Below are 25,185 nucleotides of genomic sequence, written 5' to 3'. Positions count from 1 at the left end.
AACTCTACCCTATGTATTTGGTAAAATTTAAGAGTCTCAAAAGCAAGTGCACATTACACAGCTGATTGGATGGGACTAAGTTGTGCACCCATCTCACTGGTTATGCCAGAGTAGGGAGAAAGTAATGGTTTCTTTGGGTTATGAGGTAGGAGGTGGGCTCTGCTTCCCGCCAAGAATAGTCATAAAGAAGGATTTTTCCATAAAGGAGATCAGGATGCAAATAGGAAGGAAGACATTGAATACGAGATGGCCCTGATGAACAAATGCCCACCATACAGACAGATAGATATAGATACAGATACAGATATAGGTATAGGGATAGGTATAGGTATAGGTATAGGTATAGATATAGATATAGATATAGATATAGTATATGACCTCTTTCTGTAGGTCAGAATAGCTACATGGCTGTGACTATGAGAGTTGAACTGAGCTTCCAGATGGTGATTAAATGTATCCAACTATGACAAGTAGAAGAAATGCAGTAGCTTTCATTAGCCTGGGCCTGAGAATGCCTCTCAGATTTCTTGGAGTCCTGGTCAGCTATGAATTTCTGCATTTCTGGCAAATGTTATAGAAACTTCTTAGTGAAAAGTCCAACGATTTCCACAAGTTATTCCTCTGGAGTGTTACTTAGATAAATGTGGATCTCTCTCTTTCTCTCACACAGACACATACACTCACAGCCTTTCAAAATGAAGCTATACTAGAATTATCTCTTAATAGTAGGGTGTGTGGTGGCCAGTAACTACCTTTAGATGTTATCTGAGACTCTGCACAATTTAAATAGTCTGGAGAGCCTTGGTCCCTCGGCAACCAAATTTCTGAGTTATTCTCTTAAAGCCATCTTGGAAAGTTGTTTAAAGTACTATCCAAGCTTGGAAAAAATTTGAGGAAGTGTCCTCTGCTATACTTCTTACGATATATATCCCTTCTTTAATCCCACTGAGGGCACAGAAACAACTTCTGAAGTATCATTTCCCCTGATCCCCTCAACACACAAATTATAGAACTGTGCCCTGTAAGTAAAGCTGATACTGTACCTACTCTGCTTTAGTGTTTGAACTATGATATATATATAATACTCAGCAAACATTGACTTTCATCTTCTTATATTCCTCCCACAGGACACAGTGGAATTAAGGTCTGGAGAAAAACTCTTTTAAAAAGGTAAAGTAATGACAATTACACAGATTTTAAAAAGTGACCATGCATTAACAATTTTATCTTGTTCATATATAAGGTGAAGGAGATCAGAATATGCCAACCAAAAATACACCACTTTGGTATAAGGATTATTTGGGGTTGAAGGCAACTGAGAATGAATAAATGCAGGAAGAATCATTTGTTAACTGAATTTGCAGGCTTCAGGAGAAAGCACCTAACAGGATAGAAGAAAAGATAGGGGACTGGGCAGATGTTATAACTGGTACAAAGGAAAACTCAAAACAGCACAGACTTATCTGGCAAGCAAAGGAATGTTGAAATAAATTGCCAGTGGAGGCAAAAACTATTTTTTCTCCTGGGGATAAAGGGAATCAATTAAATCTCTACTACACTGGACATAATTTACAGTTCTATCAGTTACCTACAACTCAGAAGGGTTGCAAAATAACTCCAAAACAATAAAAGGGTAGAATCAGATAGCCTAGAAGGATGTGCTGTATGTAGACAATTGAAACACAATTTTTTTCTACATTATGCAAAATAGCTGATATTGATTTTTGTTGACTTAACAGCTGTTAGTATTTTGACTCAAGCCTTTCTTTACTTTCACTATAATGAGACTTCGATAAGTCTCATTATGCATCAAGGTTTTATTCTTAGAGAATTTTCATATTCTCAAGGTTAATGTGCTGAAGGTTTGAGGATTTGGGGAAAGGACACTTCAGGAAGCCCTTAGGGTAGCTTGAGATTGGATTTTAGATGCTTTAGAGAACTGGGAAATGAATTACTATGCCTGCTTCCTAGATGTCAAGAATGGCCACTATTTCACACTGTCCCTGCTGGGTAATGAAGCAGTCACCATTTTCCCCATTCACAAATCCTTCATACCAACTGTCCAACTTGACATGCCCCCTAAAGAATTCACAGTATTTGATTCTTGTGCCTGAGGTCCTGAGAATTAAGAAATGTTTATATTATGTATTCTGGCAATGTCAATCTATTTGTGTTATCCTCAAGGTGTTATGTGCTGCTTACGCAGTTTCTAGGGGGTAAATAGATACAGTCAATCCTCATTATCACAGATTCTGAATTTGCAAATTTGTCAACTTGCTAAAAGTTATCTGTCACCCCCAAATCAATATTCAAGGTGCTTTTGTAGTCATTCACAGGCATGGGCAGGAGCCACCTGCCACACAAATTCCCAGCTGCCGTGGACCAAGGTGATGCTCGACCTTCTTGTTTCAGCTCTCTCACACTAAGCAAGTGTTTATTTAGTGCCATGTTTTCACCTTTTTATGCTTTTTGTTGGTGATTTCTCTGTTTAAAATGACCTCCATGTGTAGTGCTAAAGTACTGTCTAGTTTTTCTAAGTACAAGAAGGCTATAAGGTACCTTGTGGAGAAAATGTGTGTTAGATAAGTTTTGGGCAGGCATGAGTTCTAGCTGGTGACCATGAGTTCAATAGTAATGAATCAACAATATATGTTAAAGAAGGTTCTTTAAACAGAAACATATGTAAAGTAAAGTTATGTATTGATCAGGTGACAAAAACACTGGCAGGAACATACCCCTGGATTTCCCCAGGAGCAGTGGCTTTGTGTTTGCTAATTCAATGTTTGTGGTGGCTTATAAAATATAAGTATTGAAAATGAGAATCGACTGTACCTATCTTGGAGGATATTGGCATATATGGAGTGATGGGTTTTCTTCCTTATCACCATGTAGTTCTTTTCCTAGCTTGCATTCTGTGGCTGGAACTTGCATCATTCAGTTTCTCTGAAGAGTTTTGCTGTGTCTTCAAGTTGGCTGAGGTTAAGAGGGCAGTATTCTTCTTTGGGACAATTTTTTTTCTCCTCTTTTTGGAAGACATAGAAATAAAATCCAAAACCTAGAGCCCTTCCATTCCAGGTGGTGCTGAATTACTAGTAAATTAATTTCCCAAATGCTTCACACTTTAGCAGTTTTCAGAATTTCAAGTGTATTCCCTTATATATGCTTCTCATTGCCCTTCTAAATTCTGGTTAGCCTTTCCCTTGACACCTTGGCCCTTCTGCTTCTTTGTGGGTTTTGAAAAATCATAATTAATCCATGAGTGCTAAGCAACCTCATTTATTTTACAGTTCTGTGCACTTGTTTCTTTGAAGGGAAACCATGTCGGCCCCCTACACACACACACACACACACACACACACACACACACACACACACACACACACACTAATTGGGGTCATATGGGAGTAGAGAGCTGGAGATGGAGGAAGGAGGGAGGGATGACAATATTCCAAAGAAAACTTGTTAAATGCCACTTCACAGAACAGCTTTAGGTATAATAATTGCTTCTGCCATATCAAGCAGGCCCTCAGTGGCTGACACAAGTTAATAAGAGATGACTGTTATAACAACATTTTACCCCCACTTTTGACAACAAAATGCCAAACAGATTGGAGGCAGTGAGGGAGACTAAACCTTGGTGGTGTCTTGAGTTAGGTGCCTGGCTGCCCATAAGCAGCCTCCTTTGTTTTGTGCCAGCTTCCCTTTGAACCACCATTTTCCTCCGCAAGTGCAAATAAATGACGTGGCCTCTTTTTCTACTCAGAGAATAGGGTCTGTGCCCAGTCATTATCACCTTCACACAAACTTAACTTTTTATTTTTCTTCTCTCAGGCATTTTTCATTTTTACTTTGTCTGTCATTGTAACATGAAAGAATACCTTCCTAAAGAAAGTCTAAGCATGCATGTGTAAATAGAGGTAGGAAAGTCCCTTCTTTAAAGACCACAAAATTATGCCATACAGAAGTTGATCTGGTCTGGGACAGGTTAAAAGCCCAGGAGCTTTGACCTCTGACAAAATATACAGAGAAGGCGATACCACTCACTAACAGGATGAATTTGGGTATTCTTCATAACTTTTTGAGGTCTGATTTTTCATTTATTAAAGGATTCAGCAAGTCTTTTCTGTAAAGGGACAGATAATAAATATTATAGGCTTTGTGGGTAATATTGTATCTGGTACAACTATTTAGCTCTACTATTATAGGGCAAAAACAGTCACTAACAATACATAAACTAATGGGCTTGTCAGTAAAATCTTATTGACAACAAGAGGCTTCGGGCTGAATCTGACAGGCCAGATTTGGCCCACTAAACTGTTATTTGTTGACTCCTGGTCTATAAAATGGTGATAACAATAGTAGCCAATTCCAGTTGTTGGGAAGATGATGCAGATATATACACATGTAAAATATTTCATACAATGTCTGGCTTATAATAAGCAACTTTGTTAAAAAGATCATTTTTTAAAAAGATAAAATCATGATTTTCACACAGATATAAAATAAACATATGTTAAAGATTTTTACTTAACTCATTACTAGTATAGAGATCAGACAGATATTGTGTCTGGTTCAAGACATGTTAAAAAAATAAAAACTCCAGAGATTTATAGATCAGAAATAATGAAATTAATTTGCAAATTGATACAAAACTGGCTCAGAGGAAGGAAGTTGTCCTTTCACCAGACAATTCATTTACATGTTCATAGTCAGGAGTCATTTTTATTACACTGTAATTTTCTACAACTTGCAGAACTTAAAAATAGTTCAGAGGTGATGAAAAGTCAGAATCAAATGACCCAGAATAATGTGCTCTAAACAATGCATAATTTGCCACTGGAAAAATCCAATAATCCTATTTGCTTATTCCAAGTTTCTTTATACACCCAAATCTTAGCTTTTATCATTATTGCTCAGATGTCAACTAGGGCTACCCTGTCGTTTGAGACTGAAGTGCAATTGGCTCAAATTCCATTCGCGTGTGCCGGCTCTACGGTTTTCTTCAAATTGAGGCTTAAATTCCTGATTCTGCTGTATGAGTTCAGTGGGTGAACTGTCTCAGTGAAATGTGTGGTGGCGTTCACTTGTAGCATGCTGTCAACCCTGTGTGATGTGTGTTCTCAATGACTCCGTGCCGCTGAGTTATCACCAAGATGAGGCTCTGTGAATGCAAAGAGCAGAATAGTAGAACATAAACTACCTCCCAAGATGCCAACAGGTTAAAAATCCCTGCAGCTCTGCAGCTCCCAGCGGCTTCTCTGTCATCAGGGGTTTCCTTCAGGGTGATGTTTCTTATAGACGCTAACCAACCAAAGTAGCTTGTCAAGTGACTGAGTTAAAGTCAAGGCCAAGGGTGCAGTAATTTCTAGTTCCTCCAGTGAGCAGAACCTACTTTGATCAGCTGTGGTTTTAAACCAGAAGTTCTTTCCTTTTTATATTACTATTATTATTATCATTAGGAGGAGGTAAATCAGGGTACAAATGGGCTTGTGGCAAATAAGCAGTTATTTCTGCTGGCTGTTGTGTTCCACTTTTCATGTTTCTTGCTCAGCTACCTTTCCCTATGGTCTGTGTCTTTTTTTTACTTTCTTCCTACACAAATTAGATATATTTTTAAACTGTGAAATAACATCTGTCCTCCACAGAGAAACCACAGGACCCACTCACAGAGGCAATGTCAAATCTCAGCAAGGGGGACTCAAGTGAGGGGCTACCTCCAGGGCCTGCCAAGCACTCTGACTGCCTGAGGCCAGGCAGGCCTGCCCCGAATGCTACTTAAACGATTATGCAGAGAAAATAAACTGGAGGTTGACAACCCTTCTTCCTTTTAAAAAATCAATGGTAGACTTCTGTCAGCCTGAGTAATTTCAGTCTCGGGCCTGAAGGTTAGAAGATAGACAAATTGTCCTCTTAGGTTTAATGGTCTAAACTAATAACTGGAGTTCAGCTGTTAGTTAAGGTTGGTGTAAAGAAAAATTGCGAATGAGTTTTGAATTGTAGTGGATGTCCTGACTAGGTCACCCATATGCCTTTGCGTTTGACTAGGCTATTTGACAACATAAGCTGAAGAAAACTGAAAACAGTGCAAATAATTTCTGCCCCTAGAAATGCAAATTGCATTTAACATGGCTCAGATTACATTATAAAATATACTGGTGTTAAAGGAAAAATCATTCGGACACATTAAAGTAGTCAAGAAGACTTTATTCAAGACTATTGCAGTAGGGGTATTTCAGTAAGGGTATTGCAATAAGGAAGAGAAATTAGGCTCAACTTCAAAATATCACAGCAAAGACACCTACAGCCAACAAGCAAGATGAGGGAATCAGTAGATGAAAAATTACTAAGTGGAGAGAGACATCAGGGTAGGGGTAGTCCAGCTTTAACAGGATTCTTGCTAAAGGCAGAACAAAGACTTACATATAAATGTTGGAGGATGAGGCATGTGATCAGATATCAAGGGTGGTCAGATACCAAGGGTAGGAGGACTTTTGTTAAATTCATTTGGCAAAATTCTTGCTAATGCTGGACTGGGCAGGCCGCAGACAGCATGGGGCCAAGGTTGAGGCTTAGTCAAGAAGTGGACTCAGAAAGCTTGATCGAAGTCTGGTCAAGGGTAAATCATGCTGTCACTGGTCAAAGTAAGTCTCCTTGAGAAGGTAAGATTGGGTAAAAGCTTAAAGGACACAAGAGAGAGCCTAGAAGATGTTTGGGGGAAGAGTATTCGAGGTGGAAGAAATAGCAAAGGCCCAAAGGCTGTATTTTGCCTGGCAGGGTGAAGGAATATCAAGAAAGCTAGTGTAATAGCCCCCACAGTGTATCCATCTCACATGCATTTCTTACAATGTAATATTGATCCTCTTTGCGTTGAGTGGTGGGTCTGTTTTCTTTCCTATTGAACCTATGTATTTCAAGAGCATAGGGGTGAAATAATGCTGTTTGACTCCCAAGGCTAGGTCACAAACATGTCATGTACATGAGCCTTATTCTGTTGGGACTTTCACTCTTGGAGCCCAGCTGTCTTGTGAGAAAGTCCAGGTCATGTGAAAAGGCCATATATGATATTTCACCAATAGCCTCAATTAGGTCCAACCCAACAGCCTGTATCAACCACCAGACACATGAATAAGTGAGCCTTCAGATGATTCTTTCCCCTGGTCATCAAGTCATCACCTCTCCAGCCTTTACCTAATCTTTCTAGTCTTCCCAGGAGGCTTCAGACATTGTGTAGCAAAGACCAGTCATTCCTTCTGTGCTCTTTCCATGTTTCTAAGCAGACTTTGTGAGCATATTACATGGATATTGTTTTACACAACTATGATTTGGAATGGTTTGGTATGCAAAAATAATAACTAGACTGTCTGGAATGGCTGAAGTTGAGTGAGCAAGGGAGAGAGTAGGTAGAGGTGAATTCAGAGTGACATTGTCAAAGAGACAGAAAATGCTGGGTGTTATGGACCAAAGACAGGACTGGCTTTTAGTATAAGTGAAAGGAAGGAAAGAAAGAGAGAGAGAGAGATACAAAGAGAGAGAGTGAGGGAGGGCAAGAGAGAAGGAAGGAGGGAGGGGGAGAGAGAGAGAGAGGGAAAGAAAGAAAAAATGAATTGTTTGGAAAGATGAACTCTTAAAAGAGAATAATTATGGTGTTCATAATCAGTAGGCTATATAGTGAAGTGAAAAAACAATGCAATGTAATTGAATTCTAATACTACTACTTATGATTTAATCATGGAACAATTATCTAAATACTTTTTAGGTTTATTTTCTTATCTGTAAAATAAGTTTCTGTTATTAGGATTTAATGTTACAGTACTTATAATAGGTAGCCAATGTTTATTAGTGTTCTTCTCTGCTCTCTTTCACTTTTTAAATATGTTTGGATGCTTATCCCATTGAGAGGAATTGAACTTAGTTTGCCTCTTCATAAGGTCAATAGCATAATAATTATTGGGTATAGCTACTTGAGACTGAATCTGACTCTATATTTACTAGTTTTGTGACCCTGAACAAGTCATTTAAACACTCTAAAGCTAATTTTCTTTATTAGTAAAAATGATGCTAACAAAAGGACCCACCCCATGAAGTTTGTATTAGATTTAAATATGGTAATCTATATAAAGTGCTTAGCATGGTGTCTGACATTCAATATTTATCACCAATTTACCCGCAGTTGGAATAAGGAATGCCTTAATGAAGATTAACGTCCCTTATTGGAAATGTTAAGAGAAATACTGCATGTCTGTCTAAAGAGGAAATTTCTTCACTGATCAATTCCAATTCTAAATTCTATCTTTCTCAGTCTCTCTCACAAGACCTTGAATTCCTTTCATTTGTAACTAGTATCAGTTAGATTTTTTTATTTCCATCTTGTGCAGTTGGGCTTAAGTTTATAAGATTATATCCGTTGGGATGTGCTGAATTTTGCTATAGTAACAAACAACTCCCAAATCTTAGTGGCTTAACTCAACAAAAAACCATTTGTTTTTTCATTTCACATTCAAGTTACATTTCCATTGTGGGTTTGCTGAGGCCTGAAGGTGGGGGTGGGTGGAAGTGCTACTCACTAGTTGCTCTCGGATCCAAGTTAGTAGAATGACGAACACCTTGAATATTATCACTCATGGTACCAGAGGAAATGAAATCTCTAAAGCAGTACTTTTCTAAGTACCTATGGTGGAAGACCAACTTTTGTTATTTATTTTATTTCTAGTATGTCATAGACCACTACTTTTATAAAATTTGATAAAGATACATTATTGATTACATATTTGTATGTTGCAGCAATATTAAATTACTATTCAAAATTTTAAATGCTTATTTCCACCTCTGTACCTATCACAGCTGGAAAAAAATAGTTTATGGACCAAATGCAGCATAGTAGTTGGGGTAGTACTGATCTAGAGGGTCTCATATCAGTAATTAAATACTCTCGCCTGGAAATAACATTTGTCATTTCCTCTCAAAGCTCATTGGCCAATAGCTGTCTAATGTTCTCTCCTCAAAAAGTGAGAGAGTGCAGGAGTTCCATCCTGTTGAGTGTCCTCAGGATGGGAGTAGAGGTGAAAGGAAATATTGGTCACTAATGACCATCACACTGATCACAAGAACCTTCTTGTAAAGTGTAGAATTCTAGGTATAGGTTTAGAAGACTTTAGATTCAGGTAGGGTAGGAGGGGTAATTGGAATCAGTACTTAAAAAAAAATTTCCAGTTGATTTAATTCTTCATAGGATCTATTGTCCTAAGTGGAAAGCATAAAATCATTTCATAGATCATGATGGAAAACTTATTATCATCTTGTATTACTCCCGGTCTTCTGAGAAGCAGGTATGAAGATGGGACTCACCATGCAAGGATTTTATTAGGGGGAGTGCCTGTGTGGAAGGAAATAAGGAAGGAGTGAGAAAACCTGGGAGATCCATCAGACCATATGTCAGTCTGATCCTAAGTGAAGGAGAGGGAGAGAAGGCTGGCTTGAAGCACTGTAGACTGCGGCGCAGTTTAAGAAAGATGTAGCAAAGCTGTTGGGGAAACTGAGCCAAAGTGGGATGACAATAGACAGCTAAGTCTCCCAGGAAGGCATCTTCCTTGTGCAGCTGCCCTCAACACTTCCTACTCATTCATTGCCTTGGGGCAGCCCTGGCACAAACCAGGAAATGAATTTCCTATTATACAGGAAATTCCTATATATAGGGCCATTAAATAGGACCCTCCAGTCTCCTTCTAGTAATCCCCCTATTTTGCTTAAACTGCAAGTGAGTTTCTGTCATTTGCAATCAAAAGACCTTGATTATCACAGTTCTTCAGAAATGCAGACTTTGAGATTTCTTATTGTGGTGCTAACGCTTGAGGTGATTACTCTTTTTTCCTGTTTTTAAGAAAATGCCTTGATCAGCTGTCAGGGACAAGTGATTAACACCTAGATGGGCAGCAGAGGGTTCAACCTAGCATTGGGAAGGCAAGAAGGTATGGGCCATTAGAAACTCATTACTCCTGTAATAGAGGGATTGATTCCTCTGTTAAAATTCCTGCCTACCTTCACAATTAATACCCCTGTGCAATTAAATGCTGATAGCATTGAGCATTCAGTGATAAATCAACATGTTATTTATGAAGGGAAAAAAAAAGGGAATATTAACGAACCAAGCATATTGAATGAATTTAAGTTTAAAAAAAAATAAAACAAGTAGATTATTGGTTGTGACTAAACAGAACTCATTTTTTGAGATGACATGTCATTGGTTCATGCTCCATAGAATCTGTCCTGGATAAGGAAAACCTAAAGATGAATCTTCCTAGAATCCCTCACTTAGTAGGTAGGTTATACTATAGAGATGAGAATGGCCTGAATCAGAACTGCATGGGTGCTAAACTTGGCTACAAATACGGATATGATCCTGTAGCTCCAGTTAGGTTCTCTGACTCTCAGTTTTCCTTATCTTTAAAATGGGGTTAGTAGAATAAATGATCTCTAAGATCCCCTATAATTCTATATGTCCTTCTGAAACATAAAACTTTTTTTTAAAATAAGAGAATTAATTCTTTTTCTCTCACCTTTTGGCCCCATTCCATAAAGAAGAGTTGGAAGCCTGGGAAACCAGTTGATATATGAGGTGGGACTTTTTGTCTTTGAGACAAGGACCATGGGTGTAGCCAGAGTAGGATGACGGCCTCTGAAAAAAGCAGTGCGGTATATTTACAGTCAGAGCAATGTAACAATACGCAAAGAAGTCCCTATGGAAACTCTGTGTTAAGCGTTATGCAAAGTCAAGGTCACACTAATTCTCTAGGGTAAAGATACCAGACTAAGAATATAGACATCTTCAGTGAGATTAGTTAAAGGTCAAAAGGCCAGGAGCAACTTGGTCTGGAATGTTTGAGTGTTCTGCAAATAAAGAAGGGTATCTCAGCATAACCCGTGACTTCACTGTAAACAGCCCTAGCAAACAGACAACAACCCAGCTGACCTTGAGGGCAGGGCAGGTGGTACAAGTCCACACCCCTAAGCCTTTTTTCACGTTCCCCCAAATCCTCAATTGCCTATAAAACCCCTAGACAATGCACCACCCTGGACTCTCTCGTCCCCTCCTGGTGTGAGCCAGGAGCTCTGTCTTTTCACTTTATCTCTAAATAAAAGCCTGTACCTTGCTCTCCTACCTTGAGTGTTTGTGAAGCTCATTCTTCAGCTTCATGAACAAGAACCCTGGCATCATCTTCACTGGAAGAATGGATGCAGCCCTTCCTGAGATGACAATATAACTGAGTTTTCCTAACAGTGACCTAGAAAGTGATATCAATAGCTGTATCTATTTGTCTTATCTCTGTGATTCCTTGTTTACCATCCATTCTGCAGCACATTTCTGTAATAGGGCTTGACTTAATGGCAAGGAAAAGAGAAATTCAAAATAACTCTGGAGGTAGTGTTGGATCTCCTCAAAGGAGGACGCCACCCCAATCCACTCACGGAAGGCATCTCTTGATGCAACAAGCAAGAGGACTTTATTTAGGAACCAGCTAGCTGGGGTCCAAGTGTCAGCCCGACGCAGCGGGTTTCAACAAGGACCCCGAACACTCAAAGGCAGAGGTTTTTATAGCATTTTCAAAGGGACAGTATTTTTCCACAAGCACGTAACAGTGTTTCTCCATAAACACATAAATTTTCAGCTGGCGCCACATCCTGGGGGTTTGGCAAGATAACATCATTTTCTAAGGGTTAGGGGAGCTTAGTAAGATAGGCTTGGTATGTATGATTAACTTGTTTTTCAAGGCCTTACCTAATTCCAGTTTTTCCCTCTAAGTCACATATTCAGAAATAATGGCTTCTAGGCCTTTTAAGATGGCTACATTTATGCCATATTTCGGTTTTCACCTAATACTAGATTCTACATTTCCCCACTTTTTCTTTTGATCATTCCAATCATGGAATGTTCGTTTCTTCTTGCTCTGCTAGAGAATGATATTGTTGCCTCAACATTAGCACTTGAACAGCACTTATTCTTTCTCTAACGAAGGTTACTAACCTGTTTAAAATACAAGGGCCTATGGTGAGGAGCAATACAAAATTAAGCAAGGGCCCTGCCAGAGTGGATATCAGGGTTGTAAGCCATGGGGATTGAGTAAACCAGGATTCAAATAGACCTTGGCTGGCTTCTCGCTCTCTCTTCCTTTGATCTAGTCTTTCTCTGAGTTTAGACATTGAATCTCTTACTATTCTGGAATGGTCTGCATAGAAGCAGCATTCCTCTCTCAGGGCTGCACACAATCCTCCTTCTTTTAAGAACAGTAGATCTAATCCTCGCCTGTTTTGCAGGACTACTTCAGAAAGAGAGGTTAGGGATTCTTCAAGTTTGGTAATGGATTGTTCTATGGTTCTTAAATCTTCATCAATAGCTGCTCTTAATCCCTCATAATGCTGATTCCCTTGGATAATAGCGGCTGTCCCTGTTCCTACTCCAGCTGCAACTCCTACTCCCAATAGCACAGCTAGAGTCAGTGAAACTGGTTCTCTTCTATATCTCCGTCTGGGTTCAAATTCTGTTACAAATGAGAAATCATCATGGTACATCAGCCTAGGCACTAGCTGGACCATAATACAGAAATCACGGGAGGAATTGAAGGTGGAGGTAGAGACACACGGGGTCAGTCCAGTATTACAGGCCCACCACCCCTCGGGAGGAGGGACTAGATACCTGTTTTCTCCTGAGGAAGCTACAGGTATGATCTCATTACATAAATTCTTATGAGTGGGGGGAACTGTGCCTAGGCATCTCCCTTTTCCAGTCACTTCGGTCAGATTCAGCTTCTTGTGGCTGCCCCAACTACAGATCTCATGACTGGTTGTATTGTTAAAGCTGCCTAACAACCCCAATCCTTCATAATAAGGAGGTCCAGAGGAAAAACATAACCAACAAGATTCGGTAGTACCAGGGTTGGTAGTGTTTAAGACCCGGAAAGCCCCCTTGAGAAGGTTGAGGAGGCGTTGTCCGGTGCCAGGAAAGGGGGTTACTTGGCTAGGGGTGGGGACGGCGGAAATGATGGCAGAGTTCAATGGTGGAGCTAGGGTCGGCTCTGGGGCTGGGGTTGGGAGACGCGGTTGACCTTGCAGGACAACATTGGGTCCTACTGGGACAGCCGGGAGAGTCTCCGCTTTCAACCTGATATGTAGCACTACTCCATTATCGTATTCGTCTGCATAGAGCCGTATTCCCCACTGCCGGCCTTTAATCCACTCAGAGTACTCTTTCCCTGTTTCAGTGAAAGTGACATTGAGGGGATTACAAGCCCCGGTGTTGGCGCACCCTACAGGGTTGCAAAATGGCCTCTGGTAACTCTGGGGTGTCCTTCCTGAGTGGTAACAACCGCACGGGCGTTGCCCCCTAGTTACCGTGACTAGGTCCCAGGAGGAGGAAGGCTTCCAATAGGTATCTCCAGTGGTTTCGCACCCCCACTCTTTACAGTAGAAACTTTCAACACCGCCACACCTTTTCTGTTCTTTTCTCGTAGGCCTCTCTCGAGGACACAGGTAAATAGGAATCTTACTCAGTTTGCATCTAGTATTAGGTCTCGCACAGCCGAACACTCTTCCCCCTAGCCCATTTATACTATTCCAGTCATCTAGCTTTATAGGTAGATTAGGGGCAGTATATTCTGGGATGTCCCATGTGTCTAAGCCTGCAGCTAAATGGCAGATGTCAGGGTGTAGAGTAGGCCACCATGTCCCAAGGGGGGCTGTCTTGCTAATACTCCACACGACATCCCCCGTTTGGGAAAGTACTTGCCAAGTCAGCAACCTGGGTTCATGGGGATTAGGGCTCTGGTGGGCTGGAGGTAGCAGGAGTAACAGAATTACCACTGATAGCATGTTTTTTTCTGCACAAACGAAGCTTAAGTGGGTTATCAGTCCAAGTTACTCGCCAATCCGGGTCTGGCTGGTGCGCTTTCTTCAGATGTGATGCGTGTACCCAGGAGGAGATGCCATCCACTTTCACGGCTGTGGGGGTGGTCAGGAGGATGATGAAGGTCCTTTCCACCGAGGCTCAAGATTTCCCATTCGGTGTCGTCTCACGTAGACAGAGTCTCCCACCTGGAACTGATGGGGCACTGAGAAGTCCTCTGGCCGATAGGCTTCCCGGACGGAGGCCCACACTTCTCTGTGTACAACTTCTAGGGCCCGTAACCTTTCAAGCAAAAACTTATTAGTTACACATTCAGGGGATGTATGGAGGTGAGCCGATTTGAGCGGGGCCGGGGCCCCAAACATTATCTCAAAGGGTGTTAGTCCAAAACGGCTGGGGGTGTTTCTAACTCTGAATAAGGCGAAGGGAAGGAGGACTAACCAATCACATAAATCAGTCTCTATGGATAATTTAGTTAAGGTCTCTTTTAGAGTTCTGTTCATTCTTTCTACCTGTCCTGAGCTCTGGGGCCTGTATGCACAATGCAATTTCCAATCTGTCCCCAGGATCTTGGCCAATCCCTGACTCACCTGGGCAACAAAGGCTGGACCATTGTTGGAGCCGATTACCTTTGGGATTCCGAACCTAGGAAATATTTCTTCAAGAATCTTCTTGGACACTGTCTGAGCTTTCTCGGTTTTGGTAGGGAAAGCATCTGCCCATCCTGAAAAGGTATCTAAAAAGACTAAAAGGTACTTATGTCCATACTTGGCAGGCTTAATTTCAGTGAAGTCAACTTCCCAGTAAGCTCCCGGTCGATCTCCGCGAAGCCTTTTCCCACTTATTACCTGACGTTTATTCACATTTACTAATTGGCAAGGAACGCAACTTCTCACCACCTCGTCTGCCATCTCTCCTAAACCAATGATGTGATAAGGAGAGTTCCGGGCCAGGGCTTTTAGGTTCTTGGCTCCCAAATGCGTCAACTGATGTAGTTGCTTTAAGTATTCTCCTGCCTCTTTCTGGGGCAGAATAATTTTCCCATCTCCTAACTCATATGTTCCAAGGGGCGAGGATTTTTGGAACCCCAGCTTGTCCATCCGAGCGAGATCCTCGGGTGTATACTGGAAGCTCTTAATACATGTGGCTTCTGGGTATACCTGGAGGGATAAGATGCTCATTCCCTGGGCTGCTTGTTTTGCAGCTTGGTCTGCCCTCCGATTTCCTTGAGCTATTGGAGAGTCGTTTTTCTGATGCCCAGGGCAATGTATTATTGCCACTTCTCTAGGCCTATGGATGGCCTCCGATAAATCTAAAATTTCTTGTTTGTTTTTAACATCTTTCCCGGCAGAAGTCAATAGCCCTCTCTGTCTATAAATAGCCCCGTGTATATGATCAGTGGCAAAAGCGTATCGGCTGTCAGTGTAGACGTTAAGTCTCTTACCTTCCGCCATCCTTAGAGCCTGGGTCAGGGCGACGAGTTCTGCTCGCTGTGCAGAAGTGCCCGTTGGAAGTCCACTGGCCCACACAATCTGGTCATCGTCTACTACTGCAGCTCCTGCCATCCTCTTACCTCCCATGATGTAACTGCTCCCGTCTGTATACCAAGTCAGGAGCCCTGGTCCTTCTAGGGGTTGATCCCGCAAATCCCGGCGGGTCCCTGTTTCCTCAGCCAGAATTTCCTGGCAGGTATGGAGCACTTCTTTCCCCAAATCAGGGAGCAGAGTAGCTGGGTTTAGGATGGCGGGCGGGGCAAATTCCACGTGATTGCGATTCAAGAGCAAGGTTTGGTAGTGAGTCATTCTGGCGTTCGACATCCATCTTTCAGGTGGTTGATGAATTATGCTTTCCAGCGCATGCGAAGCAACCACAGTGAGTTTCTGTCCCAGCGTAAGTTTGTCAGAATCTTTAACTAAGAGAGCCACGGCCGCTACTACTCTCAAACAGGCAGGCCACCCGCTACTTACTGGGTCTAATTTTTTTGATAGATAGGCGATAGGTCTCTTCCAAGGTCCCTATTGTTGGGTCAGCACCCCTCGAGCTACCCCGTTCTGTTCATCCACAAAGAGGACAAACGGCTTAGTCACGTCCGGCAATGCCAGGGCAGGTGCTGACAGGAGGGCCTTCTTAATATCATCGAAGGCCTGCTGTTGTTCAGGTCCCCAAACAAACGGGACTGTCCCTTTGGTTAGGGGATACAGGGGGGCGGCTAGGGTAGCATACCCGGGTATCCACAGTCTGCAAAATCCTGCCGTCCCTAGAAACTCGTGGACCTGGCGTGGAGTAGTGGGAACCGGGATCTGTGTTACAGTCTGCTTTCGGGCTTCGGTGAGCCATCTTTTCCCTTCTCTCAGGGAATATCCCAAATAAGTCACTTGTCGTTGGCAGATCTGAGCTTTTTTGGCAGATGCCCTATATCCTAGTTTAACAAGTTCAGTCAGAAGGGCTCCAGTGGCCTCCCGGCAAGTTTCCTGGGTAGGAGCAGTTAACAGTAGGTCATCAACATATTGCAACAAAGTTACCTGTGGGTTGGAGGCTCGGTAAAAAGCCAAGTCCCGATGTAGAGCCTCGTCAAAGAGGGTGGGTGAATTCTTGAATCCTTGTGGCAGACGCGTCCAGGTCAATTGCCCAGTGGTTCCTGTGGAGGGATCTTTCCACTCAAAAGCAAACAGCGGTTGGCTATTTTGGTGCAGACGTAGGCAAAAGAAAGCATCTTTTAAATCCAGGACTGTATACCAGGTGTTTTCCGGAGCCAGGGAGCTTAGGAGATTATAAGGGTTTGGCACAGTGGCATGAATGTCCTGTGTCCTCTTATTAACTTCCCTTAAATCTTGCACTGGTCGATAATCTCCTGTTCCCGCTTTCTTTACAGGCAGCAAGGGAGTGTTCCAGGGTGATTTACATTTTACTAATATCCCCTGCTCCATAAGCCTCTGAATATGGGGCCTAATTCCATCCCTGACTTCTCTACTCATGGGATATTGTCTCACAGTGACTGGCGAGGCTGAAGCTTTTAATTCTATGACCACGGGGGGCTGATTCACAGCAAGCCCCATACCCGCCGTCTCTGCCCAGGCCCCTGGAAACTGGTCAAGCCACTCCTGGCCAACTCGGGAGGGTTCTGGTTTCTTAAAGAGGCAGTATTCATCTTCTAATCTCATGGTCAGGACACTTAGGCTCAAAGGTTTTTTCTCCTGATTAGTCACTTGAGTTTCTTCAGCTTGGAAGGATATTTGGGCCCCTACTTTGGTCAAAATGTCTCTTCCTAACAGGGGTGTGGGGCATTCCGGTATGACAAGGAATGAGTGGTTTACTCGTCCCACTCCTAAGTCTACTGTTCTTCGGGTAGTCCATGCATATTGTTTCTGACCCGTAGCCCTGAGCACCCAAGACTTTTTGCCAGAGAGGGGGCCTTTTGCTTGGGTCAGTACAGAATGTTGAGCACCAGTGTCCACCAGAAACTCAACAGGTTGCCCCTCCACCTTCAGGGTTACCCTGGGCTCGGGGAGGGGCTCCGAGCCCCGTCTTCCCTAATCTTCATCTTCTAGCAGGGACAACACCTTTTTCGGAGGCCTCTGCGGTGGTTTTTTAGGGCATTCTTTTACCCAGTGCCCCTTTTCCTTGCAGTATGCACATTGGTCCTTCTCTAACGGGGGCCAGTTGCCCAGGTGCCCTGCCTTGCTAGCTCTGCCACTAGAGGGCGGGCGTCCCTTACTTTCTACTACCACAGCCAAAATCCTTGTTAAATTCTTTTCATGCTTCCTGTCTCTCTTCTCCTCTTTACTTTCTCTTTCTTTCTCTTTCCTTAATTCCTTCTCTTCTTCAGTCTCCCTCTTATGATAAACTTTCTCAGCCTCTTTTACTAAATCCCTTAACGACAAACCCTGTAAGCCTTCCAATCTCTGAAGCTTTTTTCTAATGTCGGGTGCTGACTGCCCGATAAAAGCAAGAGCCACTGAAGTGCTGTGCTCCTCAGAGGTGGGGTCAAAGGGAGTATACCGCCTGAAGGCTTCCATCAGTCATTCTAAGAACACTGCGGGTGCCTCAGTGGCTCCCTGACTGACCTCTCTTACCTTGGCCAAATTAGTGGGGCACCTCGCGGCCCCACGGAGACCCGCCACCAGAGCCTGGCGATAGATGGTTAGTCGCTCCCTACCTTCTGGAGAATTAAAGTCCCAGTTGGGTCTGGTCAGCGGGAACCCCCTCTCTATATCATGAGGGAGTCACGATGGTCGTCCATTGGTTCCAGGCACGTTCTTTCGTGCTTCCAGGAGGATCCTTTCTCTCTCTTCCGTGGTAAAAAGCACCTGCAAAAGCTGCTGACAGTCATCCCAAGTGGGCTGGTGAGAAAACATCAGGGACTCTATCAGCCCAGTTAGTCTCTGTGGTTCCTCTGAAAAAAGAGGGTGGTTAGCTTTCCAGTTATACAAATCAGCGGAGGAAAACGGCCAATATTGCAGAGGTTGGAAAGGTGGATCTCTTTCCTCTCCGATGATGGGAGTCCCATAAGACCAGAGAGGAAAGATACCTGGCGGGTCCAAGATGGCCTCTCAGCGACACCGAGTTCCCTGGGCCCGTCCCGGAGCCGGCCCCACTGCCTCGGCACCAGGGGCTGGAGGTACTGGAGGCGCCGTAGCCGGAGGTGCCGGGGCCGGAGGCGCCGTAGGGGCAGGAGGGTAGGGAGGGGGATCATCAACCATGAGCAAATCCTGAGTGTCAGGGTGAATTTTGGCAGTCTCTTTTTCCTTGTTTTGGGGTTGAGCCTGGGCAACTAAGACTCGAGGGCCCATTTCCTTTTGCACCCAGGGTTTTACGCAGGGCGGTGGATTCTCCACCAACTCTTGCCAGACTATAATGTTGGGTTGCTGATCTGGGTGTCCTTGAGACGATTCCTGGAAAACAATAGCTTTCACTGCTAGCAAAATGGAGAGATCGAAGGTCCCCTCCGGGGGCCACCCCACATTAAAGGCGGGCCGCCCGGAGGTGCAGAAAGTCTGCCATGATTTTTTCTTAATTTCTACTGACAAATTATGTGCCCTCGTCCTTACTTCTGTCCAATGATCTAACGTCAGACTGAGGGGGGTCATCACTGTCTGTCCCATCATCAGTATAACAATTATTAGACACGTGAAAGACACAAAAAACAGAGACACACACAGATTAGACACACAGCGGCCGCTCCTTGTTTTCCTCAGATTTTTAACCAGAAACCGAAAAGAATCAGAGGGTTGATATTCTTGGTGCCCGAAAATCAACCCTATCTCATCAGATTCACCTTGCCGAAAAAACAGGTGAGAGGCCACCAGGTGTCCCTGGCCCTCTAATCTCCCTGGGGCGTCCCCCAGGGTTGCAGCCTGCGGTACTCCGAGTACGTCTACCGACCGCGGTCTCGGACCCTTTACGGGCCCGGGACGACTGCCAGACAGAGGGTACCCTTCTTCAGAATTCCGACCGGTCGCACTGGAAAACAGAAAACGAGACACAGACAATTCGAGGCGCCGCTAACCTTACCTCCTCCAAGGGCGACTTCGGGAGTGAAGCAGGGTGAGCGCTCGATCCCGGACGAGCCCCCAAAATGTTGGATCTCCTCAAAGGACGACGCCACCCCAATTCACTGACGGAAGGCGTCTCTTGATGCAACAAGCAAGAGGACTTTATTCAGGAACCAGCTAGCTGGGGTCCAAGTGTCAGCCCGACGCAGCGGGTTTCAACAAGGACCCCGAACACTCAAAGGCAGAGGTTTTTATAGCATTTTCAAAGGGACAGTATTTTTCCACAAGCACGTAACAGTGTTTCTCCATAAACACATAAATTTTCAGCTGGCGCCACATCCTGGGGGTTTGGCAAGATAACATCATTTTCTAAGGGTTAGGGGAGCTTAGTGAGATAGGCTTGGTATGTATGATTAACTTGTTTTTCAAGGCCTTACCTAATTCCAGTTTTTCCCTCTAAGTCACATATTCAGAAATAATGGCTTCTAGACCTTTTAAGATGGCTACATTTATGCCATATTTCGGTTTTCACCTAATACTAGATTCTACAGTAGCAATAATAATATTTCCACTAGAAATATGTAATAAATGATAGTGTGATTCTATGTATCTATACTTTATAGTATTGTACTTACTATAATATCTTATAATAGTATAAATTTTTAATTTTTAAAGTTTTCACAATAGTTTTCCATTTCATTCTTAAAAGTTGTCTAATACCTGAAAATTGGCAATATTTTTTTCTACTTTAAAAAACTGCATTGTAGTGTGAATTGTTTAGCCAGGGAATAAACGAGAATGAATTCTTAGAGGCTGAACTGACCTCCCATTAAAAAAAAACTTTTTTACATGCCTGTGTAGACCTATTTTGGGTACACCCTGACCCCAGGGCATTTCCTATTTGGGATCCACTTTGACAAAAATGATTAAAATGGGTTTATACAATAATGTAAAAAGAACTTTGCATTTGTCAACTGGTTTAAGAAAGGATTTAGGAAACCTGAAAATGGGAGAAAGGTTCTAGAGATGCCCAGCAGGGAGGGAGCTTGGAGCTTATGGACATATATGGCCATAGGTGCAATATTTCCTGGGCAACACGTTTGGTGAATTTTGAGGCACAATGTGATGTCTAATGTTCATTCAAAATAATGTTTGGTTGGGCACTGTGCTGAAATCTTTCTCCACTACCAAAATATTTATTACAAACCTGCTGCATGAAATACCCTCATCTAAGTGCTATTTTAGAGAATGAAGTAAGAGGAGCTATGTCCTATCTAAGTGGAGAATAGAGGACTCCAGGGGTAGGGACTGAGATGTAAGTGGGGGATCTTCAAGAACTCAGTGCAGGAGGAATTTGGCATGATAGAAGACCATGAGGTCGAAGGCTCCCTGGAAAGTCAGTAAGTGAGGGTGGGGATGAATCTGAGCCATTTTGTGTAGATAAAAAAGATGAGGTTGCTTGTAGGCAACCCATTTTCAGCATGAAGAAACTAAGGCACACAGAAATCATCTGACCTTTTCCTGGTTAGAAGATGTTATGCACAATGATAGGTTTAGAAGTAGCTTTTCCAAAGTCCAGCCTCATAGCTCCCTGCTGGATGACAGTGTATACTAGACAACCTTCTTGAGGTGACTGATTAAGTTGTACTTCTGGTCCGATTAAAATCATGTTGTTCTTTCTAACACCAAGACCTTCCTTTATGTTCCAGTCTATGTACTGTCTGCTCTGTGTGTATGAGTTAGACAGCACTTGAACCTAGAATGTACACTATTGGATTTGATGGCAACAGGCAGGGAAATCCACCTTTCATGGGCCCTGAAGCTCCTACAGTTTTGGACAGGGGCCTCTTTAAGAAAAAGAGTCAAAATTCATGAATGCACAATTAGATGAAAAGTGAATATTATTCTGGAAAAAGAAATCACAACCAAGTGCACATTTTTTAAAGGTGATGAATATCACAAAATAAAAAAAATACAGAAAAATAATGAATTTCACATTACTTAGCAGCCTGCCACTTGTCTCTCACACTTTTTTTCTGTATGCTATTTTGATGACTTCTTCACATAACAGCATTTTGTGATATCATTTTCTGTTGAGAGAATAGAAAGATAAATCAGTCTTTCCTCTAGAGATGTTATTGACACTTTTTAATATTTTTGGTAGTAATAAAAATACAGATGTACTTTTTTGTTTATAGGATGGCTACAGATTTGTGCCTTTTAACCCTAGGAATTCTGTTCAATTCTTATTTTGCATGATTCTCCTAAAGAAAGAAAAGACATATATAGTATCTGTAGATGTATGTTGTGTATCACTGAGTCTTTTCTTTATGGGAGAGAACTTCTGTTTTGATTATCCTTTTTGAGAACTAAACCTACTTACAGTTTTCCCCATATGAAGTGTAAAATTACTCACATTGTTGCACATACTAGCACAAGTCTACACCTTTCCACCTTGTTCCTCCTTTAACTCCTCGTGGTTCTGGTCTTGGACCACATTCATGTCATGGCAACACTGTGGCCAGTACCTTCATGCCTGGTGCAGGATGAGTTGGCCCAATGGGTAGAGGAAATATTACTGAAGGTCATTCTTACAAGGGGAGGGCTTTCAATAACTTACCTATATGCAGAAGTGACTGAGAATCATATTCACATATCACTAAATCAAAACTAAATGTATGCCCATCTGAACAGCTGCTTAGCTAAATTGTAAAAATGCCTGTAGCCACTCAAACATCACCCAACACAATTGGACATCCACTGGTGGGGGAAGCAGAGTGGAAAAAGATAACCATCTAAAGAATTGTGACTAAAATTATTTTTTTAGCAAGTTTTGCACATGACTACATGAACATATTGTTAGGGTTCCTCCCAGAATCTTGGGAAGGATGGTGCAAGTGAATGACCATGAGAAACTTAGTGTCATAGTAAATCTGGCTCAGCTAACTGCTCAAGGAATTGCTTATCAGGCAAGTTCCACTTTGGGCTGAATTCTTTAAGCAAAGGTGTGTATGTATTCCAAAAACGTGTTCTTGCTTACTTGGGCTTTTTTTCCCTAAGAGAATTCTGGCTCTGGCAGGTCATGGTGCATAATAAAGACTTGCTTACTTTCTCCCTGGTGAGACTGCTATGATTAGATCTGATAAGCCTAATCATAATTTTAATAAGAAACTGCTTTTACTTCGTTATCTGCCCAAGCTGTGTGTGGGGTTTTATTGGCTATAAACTGTATTCACTAATTCCTCAGGTTCATGAACAAAGGTTTATGGCCTGGCCTCTTTGGAGATCTTCCTAGGCAAGGGGTTTCTGGGCACATCAAACTACTATGTGTTCAAATGCTCCAAAGAATCAAAAGGGGGTGTTAAGTGAGGCAGAAACTGACAGGAGCTTCTCTGGCAAAATGAAGAGACTTGTGGTTTTTCATCAAAGTCAGCTTTATTAATTGTGGCCTAAGAATATTTCCTCCTGTTTCCACCCTCTGCCCATTTGTTATAGTGGATCTGTTTATTGTCTTTGAGGATGTCTTGCCAAGGGGTTTCAGCCCCCGGGCAAGTTCACTGTGGACTCAGTATGACCAAATATATGACAGTAGACTGTTCTTGAGGTGAAAGGGTTATACCCAACTTTATTTCATGGTGGCATGTCAATCACTAAAATCTCACCCACTCAGAGCAAGTCTGCACACAGCAAGCCGGTCTTTGCCTCTGGGCCCCTCTGCCCACACAACCATCCTCTGGGCCTCTGTCCTCTGCGCTGCTACCATTCCAGCCTCTGCTCTGCTCTCCTGCAGCCTTGCAGCTGTGCCACTGTGTCACCGAGAGCACTGGGTGGAGCTCTTTACATAGAGTCCATAGCAGTAGGTGAGAATCCTGGCCACAGGAACTTTCATTTTATCCACAGAGAGGTGTTAACAAAAAGACTTCAAAATAGAGTGAATTAGCCAAGGTCTTAATAGGAAGAGTTGGGGATTTTTTGAGGATTGTATAGTAAAGGGAGAGACATTTTGCATTGACATGGGCAGGGTTAAAGGAAACTAACACATATGGTGGGGATATTACCTCCTATTGTAGCAATAACCAGCCATCACATGTGTAAACTTGAAGAATTTAGTGGAGGTAGCCATTACTACACCTGGAGAGAGTTACAGCTGTAGAAGAGAGCCATCTAGCAGAAATCGTGACTTGTAGTAGGAGAATACTGCCAATCTACAGCCTAGCAGTGTCAAGTCAGGGGAAGGAACACCCTATTCTTTTTCTCCTCTTGCCCTTTGATCTTCTGTAGGTGATTCTCACTGGCTGAACCCAGCAGCCAACCAAAGAGCGAGATAGCTCATGATACAATCAATAAAGGTCAGTTTCCTGGGGCACAGGTGAAGGTGGTAAAGATGGGACGTGGATTTAGAGGGGCACAGAGACAATACCCAGCACTGAGGGCTACGCAAATTGAAGGACTCTTACCTGAACAAAACTGGTCCAAGAAATATCTGCATCTCCCCCCGCCTAAGAGTTAGGCTTGCATTTCTGCCTAGCATCCCAAATATCTCTTTTTTCAAAGGAGGACTGGTCCCCTGGGTGGAGGAAATGCAGTGATCAGATGGCCTTAAGTGTCAGCTCCATCACTGCTTGTATCAGCAGCCAAAGAGCTATCTTGCCTGAGGTCAAGGTGTCCTTTCTGCAATAGGTTTAAGTTGAATAAAATTAGATAGTTTGGAAATCCTTCTTTCCCCATATCTATATCTATTAAATATTTTCTTAACCTTCACCACTTCTTGTTACAGGAAAACTTGTTCCAGGAATATGACATTAAACCTTTCTTTCGAATATTTTTACTGGAGTCTTTCCTCATTTCAACAACTGTAATAAAATGAATTTTTCATATGCTGAAATTGTCTTTTTCCATACTTCAGTCAGTGATATTTTTCAAATTCCATAGATTCTAGACATTATTTCTTTAGTTTCCTTGAGTTGGAAGAAATATGTCAGTGTTTATCTTGGTGAGAAATTCTAGTGAACAACTTTGTGTATTTCCATGATTGAAACAGACTGAAATGCTTGCCTGTAACTTATTGTAACTTTAGTGTAACTCATGCTCCATGTAACTTATAAGAAAAAATTCCAGGTTGATCGTAATTAAATATGGTCACTGAGTACTTCTCAGTGTCACATTATGATCTTGAGTGGACACCTGGTGACCTGAGATCTATAAGTTAATGAGGACCATTTTGTGTTACTTATTCTTCTACTAGTTTTCAGCCATGCTTATGCTCTGGTCATCTTCTCTAGAGAGTTTATGAATTTTTAATCGATAACTTAGAAAACAGATTTCTGAAAGCTTTAATGTCATATTTTCAAATCTTGTCATGCATAATGATGATGAATCTAAATTTTTTTCATAGTGTTTAAATTTCTTTAAATGCATTCTTTGGTTTTCAGGTTGTTTTTTTTTTCTAGCCTAGGCTTTTGCTTTATGCTTGTGTTTGGGAAATAAACATGGGACTGCCTGGAAAGCTGATATATAAAACAATATAATATTTTGGTAAAAAAGACACAGTGATTATGTTAGGGAAAATTTTCTGTTATATGAAATAAGAGGGGGAGTCAATGAAAATGATCTAGTAAAAAGAGCTTTATATAGGATTCAAATATTAAGTAAAAAAACAAGCACATTATAATACCACTTCTATAAAGTTTTTAGAAGTACAAAAATGCTGTGTGTTGTTTGCTATGCCTGCATAGCATATATACACACTTGTAAATATTTAAAGACATACTTAAAGTATGATAAATGTTGGATTAAAAA

At 42.2% G+C, this 25,185-nt stretch overlaps 1 protein-coding gene across 1 annotated transcript; it reads right to left on the bottom strand.

Annotated features, from left to right (window-relative positions):
• Window positions 1-13,804: 13,804 nt before the first annotated feature.
• LOC130679639 (uncharacterized) lies at window positions 13,805-18,587 on the bottom strand. Its single transcript, XM_057489022.1, is given in 4 exon segments — window positions 13,805-14,016; window positions 14,019-14,939; window positions 15,036-17,376; window positions 18,423-18,587. Coding segments are annotated over 4 exon segments (3,639 nt in total).
• Window positions 18,588-25,185: the final 6,598 nt, after the last annotated feature.

The sequence above is a fragment of the Manis pentadactyla genome, chromosome 11 (genome assembly GCF_030020395.1).
Source record: "Manis pentadactyla isolate mManPen7 chromosome 11, mManPen7.hap1, whole genome shotgun sequence".
In the NCBI taxonomy this organism is placed as follows: Eukaryota; Metazoa; Chordata; class Mammalia; order Pholidota; family Manidae; genus Manis; species Manis pentadactyla.
The sequence above is the reverse complement of the archived record's forward strand: the minus strand, read 5'-3'. Positions and strand labels throughout refer to the sequence as shown.